This window comes from Pteropus alecto, unplaced genomic scaffold, assembly GCF_000325575.1.
Source record: "Pteropus alecto unplaced genomic scaffold, ASM32557v1 scaffold87, whole genome shotgun sequence".
Lineage (NCBI taxonomy): Eukaryota > Metazoa > Chordata > Mammalia > Chiroptera > Pteropodidae > Pteropus > Pteropus alecto.
In genome coordinates, this window is record NW_006443225.1 from 1425800 (window position 1) to 1436656 (window position 10857).

At 33.8% G+C, this 10857-nt stretch overlaps 1 protein-coding gene across 5 annotated transcripts in view; it reads right to left on the bottom strand.

Moving 5' to 3' along the window:
* ATP6V1H (ATPase H+ transporting V1 subunit H) overlaps positions 1-10857 on the bottom strand; it is a 117389-nt gene that overhangs the window by 73518 nt on the left and 33014 nt on the right. For all 5 annotated transcript variants that reach the window (XM_006923963.3, XM_015598582.2, XM_015598583.2 and 2 more), the window contains one exon: positions 6582-6774. In XM_006923963.3, coding sequence (XP_006924025.1) covers positions 6582-6774 — 193 coding nt within the window. The remainder of the gene's footprint in view (positions 1-6581; positions 6775-10857) is intronic.

The window sequence follows — 10857 nt, forward strand, 5'->3', positions numbered from 1 at the left end:
ATGCTGAAAGGAAAATTTGAAAAGAGCTATTCTATTGTACTTCTGAACTTTCTATAAAAAAATAGATGATCAATCTAGAGAGCTCCCAAATCAGGTCAAAAGAAAAGCTAAGAATATCAATCAGGCTCTAAATGTCTTGTGACTTTTTGAGCTTTGTATATTGTAAACATTCTTCATGGTAAAACTTCATGAAAGACAAAGATTTAAACAAAATACAACATCCCTTAGAAAATGTGTCCTGTCATAGTCATCTTTCCATACCTTCAGCAACTAACAACACATTGCCGGTCTTCAGTGAACATCCAGTGCATTGACAGGTGAACAGATATTCCATGAATGGGGAATGGGGAGGAAGAGGAAAGGTAAGGTAAGGAAAGAAGGGAAGGGAGGGAGAGAAAGAGAGAGGAAATAGCTGAAAGGTAGGATAACTAATATGTCAAACTTAATATAAAGTTGACCCTTGAACAACTCCGGGGTTAGGGGCAGTAATCCCTCAGGCAATCAAAAATTGGAGTTTAACTTTTGATTCCCCCAAAACTTAACTACTAATAGCTTACAGTTGACCGGAAGCCTTACCCAATAACATAAACAGTCTATTAACACATATTTGTGTATACTTATGGTAGTAAATGATAAAATAGACTAGTATCTACATATACTTTATGCATTCATGACATATCTAACTTTTTCTTAATTTTTTCAGCATTTCTAGGCTACGTGGTTTGTCTGTGATTTTTTCAAATTGTTGCAAATCTCCAAATATTTTTCCGATTTATTTTTTAAAATCCACATGTAAGGATCCACTGAGTTCAATCTCGTGTTGTTCAAGGGTCAACTGTATAACAATAATAGAGATACCTGCTTCCAATGACCCTTTGATTTTACAAAATAATAATATAAAATAAAAATCATTAGAAGGGAGAAGAAACTAGGCAGGGACAAAATATTAAGCAAAGTCTATGGAGTCCATGGGAAGATCTGATAGAATAGCTATAAAATATATATTAGGTTTAAAGCACCTTATGCTGAGCTTTAGATTAAATCTCACAGCACTTACTATATTATCTAAATAATACTTATAAAAAACCCAGGTAAATTTATCAAAACAGGGAAAAAGACAAGTGTAGAGATGATCTTTGAAACAACAGAATAGCTAAAATAAAACCGTGACTTCTATAGCACCTGTTTCCCACATCTATATTTTACCCTATGCAAACAAGTTACCTTATTAATAAATTACTAAAAGGAGTAATTTTATGATAAATACTTATAATCTTCAACATTTGGAATAATAGATATTTTTAACTGAAAAAAAAAATATAACACACAAAAAAGGATAGGTAGCTATAAACTGAAAAAAATACTACTCACTTCCATGTTAATTACTTAAGCAAATGATCTTTCTGTTTCCCAGAAGTAAAAGTCATACAAAGAAAAAAAAATAAAAATAACCTAAGACATAATAAACATCTAATTGCAAAAACACTGAGTCAAGGGTAACTACCTTTCCTAACAGTTTAGCAATTATAAAATATATCTTATTTTCCAAAGTTTTCATGCCAACTTTATGAGCAGCTTCCAATTTAGAAAAAAAGTCTATGTGCTAACAGAAAGTAGAGACTCTCTGTAGTCTTGCTTTCTGAGATGTGTTTTAAGTGGATTATTTTAACAAACTCTAATATATCGTAATCTTAACATACTCATGAAAACTAGATGCAGGAGACTTTGAGGTAAGTTCATTCTCAATGTGAAAGCAGCTTCAAGCAAATAGGTGTCATAAAATTTTATCATCATAATTTTAAATATGGAAACCAAACAAAGCAGCCAAAATTTTTAAAAGAAATTTAACTCAAACAATAAACCAATAAAAATATCTGTAAATTCAATACCACTACTCTACTCCTATAGAAGATTTTTCTACTTTTATTTCAGTGTTTTTGTTCACTCCCTCATACACTCACAAATATTTATTGAGGGCCTAATATATGCCAAGTATTCATTTAGCCAACAATTATTTTCTCAAAAGGCATTAACATATGTAAAGTCCAATGACTGACTTAAGACAGATATTACTCTCACCACACATACATGAACAAAGTTGAAGCATGGAGAGACTAAGGAACCTGCTGAAGGTACAGAGGCCAGCCCAAGAGCACAGCAAACCTGACTTCCCCTATACATGCCAGGCATGAACACGACCAGCCTGATCATACACGTTCTTCGTAATAATTGATGTAATGTATGATCTCGCAAGAATTAAGACTCCTAACTATTTAGTCTTAATTGTATTAACCAATGTTACCTCAATAAACTTAATTAACTATTCGGCCTTTCTGTGCCCAATGTAATTCATTCAGAGTTGATTCTTCCATGTGGAAAGGGAACAAAAATTATAAAACCAGCCTGATCATACACGTACTTCATAATAATTGATGTAATGTATGATCTCGCGAGAATTAAGACTCCTAACTATTCAGTCTTAATTGTATTAACCAATGTTACCTCAATAAACTTAATTAACTATTCGGCCTTTCTGTGCCCAATGTAATTCATTCAGAGTTGATTCTTCCATGTGGGAAGGGAACAAAAATTATAAATTACAGGTATCAAAATATCAACAGGCTTCTGTATCTGGGAGTGATACTATGTTTAATTCATACATTTTTCTTAATGTTTTTCTATACTATCTTATTTTTTAACCATAAGACCATATTATTTTTAAAAGCATGAAAAAGATCGAACTATCTCCATTTTCTTAAATGGTAGATGGTTAATTTGGAATAAAAGAGTTTAACAAAATAAAGGCTCCTGTGACTATAGCAGGACAGAAAGGAAGAAAGACAAGGGAGAAACTCAAAACAAAGACAAATAGGAGGAGTTTTAAGCTGTCCAAAAAATGAATATATCAAGCTAAAAAGACATCATTCACATTTGACCATAGAGAATAAAACATAAAAGCAGAATCGGCTTTTACTCATGCTCCATCAGAGCGAGCAGAGAACACAACGAAGCAACAAACATAGATCTGACAGCGTGTTACTCAAAGACACTTGGCTTTGGAGGTAATGTCCCACGAGTATGAATACACGTCAGAGTGAGTCAATACAGGATGGCTGAAAGATTTATGTTATCCCACCAGTTCAATGCCCAGGATGGTAATAGAGATCAGCAAAGCAAAAGCTCCATTTCACACAGCCAAGTCTGTTCCTTCAGAAGCAGATGGCCACAAATACCAGGATTGTATCTTCAAGAGCCAGACTTACGTGCACCATTTATTCCCTTAACATTCACTTCAGTGTTGGAGTGGGGGGACAGGAAGGCAATAATCAATCCTTCTACAAGAACAAATTACTGACAATTTTTCTTCACTTGTTAACATTTATCAACCTCTCTCCACCTCTGCACTTCTAAAAAACTCCTATATATCTTTCAAAAAACTCAAGCCTTCTCCTCTCTGAAGCTTTTCCTAAAACCCCCTATTCTTACCCTCTACCTCTTTTATATTACTTTTATTCTTGTACATTACTTATCATTGCATTGCATTGAAACTGTTTATTTACATATTCTGTCTTCACTAAACAATAAGCCCTTTGGTGTCAAGTTGTATCTTGGGCATTTGTGTTCCCTAATGATTAGCACAATGGGCTTGGATTATAAATGGGATTCAAGACTTGTTTGTGAATTAAACTGAAGTCTAGCAATAGAAGGAAACTGTCAGAAGACTCTATTTCTAGAATTTTTCATCCTTACTAAATAAGAATACAGAAAATGAAACACTCAAGTAGAAGAAAAAATACATTCAATCTGGCTATAAAATACTTCAGAGTACTAATTAATACAACCTATGAAGATTTAAGACTTGATTATTTTATCTGGACAAGACTGAAATTTACCTCAGATAGATAGTTTGCTAGAAAAACTAATGGCAGAGCCAATACACTGAGGCAGAGAAGTACCACAGTTACCTATCTTAAGAGTAAACCTCTCATAGGTCACAGAACAATTTTTAAATGAAATTGAATGTTACTTTTTATAAATAAGGATAATCAAAGCAAATCTAATACAAAGAACAACACTTGGTCAACAGTTAGTTGACTGGCACTAATTATATCTAGCAATTCACACTTTTATTTCACTTTCCACTCTTTCAATGGAATTTACACTGAACTACACTTTTCAATGCCTTTAGTCTTTTGTTCAACTTTGTTAGGCAGCTAGAGAAAACATGGGGTTTAATGCTTTCAACTGGTATTTTCAGCAAAGGAATCTGAATTCCTCTCTCGCATGACTTATGGTTCTCCTTTTCACGGTTTTCTCTCCTTTTAATGCCACTCTTAAGGTTCCTGAGAAAATGCACCAAGAAAAGAAAAAAGAATGACAGAATGGCTAAGAACACAGCTTTGGAGCCACGCAAATCTCACAGAAATTCCAGAACTATCACTTACTCACTGAGAAATTCATCTCCAAGTCTTTGTTTCCTCATAGATAAAATAAAAATAATAATAGCAGCTATTGAATTATCATAAAGATTAAATAAGGCAATGCATGAAAATCACTCAATAAATTATGACATTTATTATTCTTAATATCAAAGAAAGGTTAGCATGATAGTTAAGAGCATGAGTCATACTGCCTGAGTTTCAATTACAGCTCTGCTGCTTCCTGGCTATTTCAGCAAATTACTTAACCTCTTGTGGCCTAGCACCCATTGCATGGAGTTCTTGGGAGATTAAATGCATAATACATTTAAAGCAATTAAAATAGTGCCTGACACAGAATAAACTGTCAATAAACATTAGCTATTACTATTATTAACTATGAATATCTGGAAAAGATTTCCTACACATCAAATTTTAAAATTTAAAATGTGACAAATGTTATGAATAAGCAATTTATAGGAAGACTATAAATAGCTGATAAAAATATTAAAATATTTTCAGCTTCACTCATTAACAGTATACAAATTTAAGAAAATGATTTCTTTTTTCACTTAATTTTTGTGACAATTGAAAGATTATATTAAATGCAAGTGAAAGAATGGGAAAACATGCACTTCCAAAATATAGTTGACAAAAATGTAAATTTGCATATCTCTGAAAGATGATTTGATATTAGCTATCAAAACTGTAAAAAAGTATATTCTTTAACTCAGCAATTCCATCTCTAGAACCATACCCAACAGAAATAGTCATCAAAGTGGGTAAATATATGTAAAAGAAACTAGAAGCACCCTATATGCCCAACAATAGAATATTGGTTAAATAAACCACTTTACTCAGCACAGCAGACTACAGCCATTAAAAAAACACACACTAAAGAACTACGCATATAAAAATGAAAATATATTCATTATATATCATTAAGAATAAAATATAGAACAGTATTTATCATGTGATGCCATTTTTATTTTTTAAATACAAAAGAGAATACACACCTGTTTATATATTTATTTCTACAAGCTTAGAAAAATCAGAAAGATGTTAGTTACATTTGGCAAATGTAATGATACTATTTAAATTTCTGCAATATATCTGTACTACTTTTTACTTTTGATTTGTTGTTGTTTATTTAAAGAAAGCTTGATAACAGATAATGGTTAAAAGCACAATCTGAAGCAGCTAACTTGGATTTGCATGTCTACCACCTACCTGCAACATGACATCTCTGCCTCAGATTCTCATCTGTAAAATGGGGAGAAGACCAACACTAACACTAATGCTATCAATATACTAACAATAACAACAATAATTGGCATGTTAATAGGGCTGTGGTATGCATTAAATGAGTTAACAAATGGAGAGCCTTAGAATGATGCATGGCACCATGTAAACACTATATGAGATATGCTCACTATTATTACTCTTGGGCAGCATCCTTAAAAGACACTAGGTCAGCCAAGCCATCCCTCAGAAGCCCATTTAAATCCTAAAGCAACTAACAAAATTATCAACAGGCAATTGTTATGGCAAATACATTGGTTCTTGGTAACCAATTAACAATACTTTATTCTGTTACAATTGTCTGACAGACAAAAGACCTTGGATTCAGATACTAGCTCAGCTCGCTTCTTGTATTCAACTCCCTCATCTGTTCAAGGGAGAAAGCTGATTTAGATAATCTCCAAAATTCTAATATCCTAATAGAATAACTTCACTGTTCAAAATCATTATAGCTCTTTATAGCTGCCTCAGAAATACTGCTAGTATTCAAGTAAATCAGAATCTGAAATAAGAACTTCATATTACAATAATGGCTCATAAGAGAAAAACATCAATTAGGTTCTCTTGAAACACACTGCAATGAAAAGGGACTTCCTCTATCTGAATGTAATACAATTACATTTCCTTACAAGCATTCTATAACTCATGCATTTTCGTTCATTTAAATGGGTTCCTCCCCTCCCAATAAATACAAATTAGTGATATTTTATTCTATCTTCACCAATATACCATAGTTTCATAACTATATGGAAAACAAGCAACTTTTCCCACCCACTAAAAGCCCCAAATATACTCCACAGTGAAAATGCCACACATAGACACACACACACACACCACAAAAAAATACCACAAAACACTTACACGGAATGCTGCAAGGATGATTCGTGTCACCTTCTCTTTGACAGATTCTTGAAGGATATCGGACAGAACAGGAATGATATTATAGCGTCGCAGGTGTTCACACATTTGAGGACTGAATGCCAGGAGCCATATTGAAAAAATCATTTGATACTGGAGTTGAAAGCCACACTTGTTACTCAAAACTCCCATTATGCTGAAAAGGAACACACATTAAGAAAACATTAAATGTGACAGTGCAAAAAGAAGAAATAATTGATTATTCTTTTTGCACTAATGGAACACAATTATGTCCTCAGTTTCTTTTCTACCAGCAATAACAAGCAAGCTAGATCCCTACTCATAGGGGGCCATTTGCAGCACAGTTTCACTTAACCTTCTTTCCAAAAGACATGGGACTTCAGCGAGCAGCAGCAATTGCTGCAAGGAAGCAATGAGAAAGGGAACACGGACTTGCAATACAACAGAAGAAATGGTAAAAAAATCTGACAGACATTATAGAAGCTAAAATCAACAGGACTTGGTGACACGATGGATGTACATCTTACTGAAGTCATATGTTACGTCAAGATATGGGTCTGGATGACCAAGAGGATCATTTACAGCTGTAAAAATATTCAGAGAACTCAGAGAAAAGAGGGGATGAGTTTGGAAAAAGCCATTATGAATCTAAACTTGACATACCAATCACTGAATTTGGGGGTTAGAACCTCAGAAGCTTCCGGTTCAACCTCCCATTTTACTGATAAGAAAACTGGGAAAGCTAAATGAAAATGATAGAGGTTACACCAAGGAAGAGCACTAAGAAAATGTCCCTGGGGATTGCCTACATTCACACAAAGGACAGAAACCATTGAAGTAGAACACTAAAAAATGACCAGAGGGAATAAGGGGAACTCAAAACCTACAGAATGTACAACACAAAGAATGAACCCTAATGTAAACTACGGACCTCAGTTAATAAGAACATGTCAATATTAGTTTATCAATTGGAACAGATGTAGCACGCTAATGCAAGATGTTAACAACAAGGAAAACTGTGGAAGGGCAGGTATATGTGGGAACTCTCCGCGCTTTCAATTTTCAATAAACCTGAAACCACTCTAAAAAATAACTCTATTGATATAAATTTTAAATTTAATTTTATAATCTGTAATTACTTAGTGAAAGGTTGATATTTGTGCCATTTCTCCATTTTTGTGATTGTATATAGTTATAAATATGATGAATTGCCCTTAATTTTCTCATGCATGATTTCTCCCTTGAGTCTTTTCTACTTTGTGTTGTTATGTAAGACTTGTTTTTATGTAATATTGATGTCAGTATTTCAACAGCTGTAAAATCATGTAACTTTATCCCATTAGTATGCTGATACCTGGTTTCCTTTGCTCTCTGATTATTCCCATTATTAAGGTAAGCCTTCTACACTTCACTTTGCCATGCTGTGGCTGAGACTTTCAGCCACATTTCTGCTTTACCAGCTGGCTCTGCCAATAGGGGGTGCTAGAGGCTGACTGCAAGGATAGGGAAGAGGAACTTTCTCCTGTTGGCTTCCTGTTCCTGTTTAAGTATCACTTCTACATTTCTTCATCCTGGCAGCAACTATTCTTTCCTGTGGCAGTAGTTGACTTCATTTTGCAATTGCTCTGGGAGAACAAGCTTCACTGCTCACCCTCAGAGACACCAGCATCAGCTGTCTGGGTCTGAACCTACGAGGCCCTTCCTCTGAGCTGAGGGACATAAGTTCTGGATGAGCAGTACTCCCCCCTCTAAGATCAATACTGCAGCTTCTTGCAGCCCCTCCTTGAAGCATGTAAATTTAGTAATTGCAACTTCCTACCTTTGTTACCCAGCTTTGGGGGTATTTACATTTCCTGCCTTTCTGACACAGGAGAGTCCTTTTGTTTGTTTTCAGAAACCTAGTTAACAAATGTATACTTAGTTAATAGTTGTTCACATTAAACTATCTCTGTTAAAATAAAAAACTTTTAATGACCAGAGGGGTGAAGGAGAGCTCAGGATAAATACACTGTTGCTGAAATGAAGACAGAAAGGTTTCAGAGGAAGGAGTACTCAACCATGATGAATGCTGCAGAAAAGTTTAAAAGAGTTTAAAATCTGTCTACGATATACATGATTCTATAAAGAGAGGAGTAAGTCTTTGAAATCCAAATATTAACCATAAGAAATACCCTAATGAAGCAAAATAAAGCTCCTATGTAAGTCCGAATACAGTGGAGCATGAAGGGTATACTAAGGAGATACGAAGGCCCAAGAAAAACCTAACTATAGTAATTTAACAAATATGTGTTGAGGATCTATGTGGCAGGTACAGTGCAAGGCATGGGGATATAATGGTGGGCAAAACAGATAATGCCCATGTTCTCAAGGAACTTAAGAGTCTAATGCTATAGGAGGGAAGGCTTCCCAGAGGACGTGGCCCTTGAGCTGAGACCTGAAGAACGAGCAGGCATTAATTACCATTTAGGTCTCTGCTACCACTCTCAAATTGGTGAGTTTAGTGTTATTGTTAGAGTCACTGAAAAAAAGTTATGAAATGACCCTATAGAACACTAAAGGCTACCTTTGTTAGGTATTTAATACTATTTTTGAAACAAGATTGTAAATTTCTTAGAGGCAAGGACCATGTATGTTTCCTTGCATCTCCATAATACATAGCACAACATTATGAAAAAAGCGTGAAAAATACAAATAATCGTCAAATCCAAGTTTAGAAAGAAGGCTAAAGTCCATGAGGCCAAAATAACTAGTGTTCTATTTTGTTTTTTAATTAAAGTTTTTAAAAAACTCAAGGTGATGCAGGGAGTAAGGAGAAAAAGCAACTAGTTTACTACTTGACTTGCCCATTTTTAGCTAGCTGCTTCTCTTCAACCCACGAGCACTTTATGCCTCATCATGCAACATCACTCAATAATGCAATGTTTTGATGTTTAAAAAAAATCTTACCTTCCATTTACACACTTCTTTATACTTGCAAAATATTTCAAATCTTGGGGTATATTTATGTTCATAAATGCCAGCTGAATTTGTGGAGGCAATTACCCAGCAAAAGCCCCTTTTAGCTCCAGTATTTTAAAAAATCAGTGCTAATCATCAGACTTTCTGGTGAAGTCAACAATACACAAGACAATGCAAAGTATATTTTTGTTCTTATACAGCTATATAAACATTTGGAAATAGTGTTTGTCATTTATATTATAGGCTTTTTAACCAAAAAAGAAAGAAAACTAGGCAGATAAAAATGTACTGGGGTTTTAAAAACATCAGTTCTCTTCTACTCCCCTCAAACAAGCTACACTTGAAATTTTTTTCTCCTCACATCATTCCCCTTGTGATTTGAGGAGTACCAGAAAAGAAAAATAAGAAGAAAACTTTCAATCCTAAACAAAAAAAAATGGAAAAGTAGAAAGTATATATTTTATTTCCTAAAAAAAAATGAAAAGATTAAATGACTTTTCTAAATCTCTGTATTATCAATGAGTTAACATATTATTATTTATTTATCTGATCACTGCTAACCTTTTTAGTGGTCATTACCATATCAAAATATGTAGGTTGAACATGGAATATTCTAAATTGTATTTATCCCTGCTCTTATTGCTAAACTGAAAGGTTAATATTGCTTACTGTCCTCTCCAAAATACTGTGTGCCAGTAATTAGGACAGCAGCATTTGGTTAGCCTTGGTATACCATTAGAGTCTACTGAACCAAATTTTAGTTTCTGAGTTTATTTTTTGAGCAATTATAACTGTTTGTAGAAATTTGTTTCATGTCTTTTATTCTCACTTCAAAAAGAACAAAAAAAAAGTCTTCTTGTTTAATAGAATAAAATTCGATTTATTTTGCAATTATTATACAGGCCCATTACACCTAAGATATGTTATGGGATCTTAGCAATTTTATGTTATCTAGAACTTGGAGAATTACAGTATTTATCATCCTAGATATTATTTCATCATTATTCATTCATTATTCTGAACTATACTTAAAAAATATTTAAAGATGAAAATTATAAGAAAATTAGAGAATGGAATTACTTAGGAAGATAATATAACAATGAAATAAATAATTATTCTTTTTTACTGTATTGCCCAAAATATTGCATCATTTTTTAAGAAGGTAAAAAGTCTGGAAACACCATCTCTGTAGGCTATCTTTATTCACATCATCGTCCTCTGACCGCTGTCCCTAGAAAGGTCTGCCTGCAAAGCTGGCCCTTGGTTGGCTTCTAGGAACTTGACTAGAAACAGTTCCCTA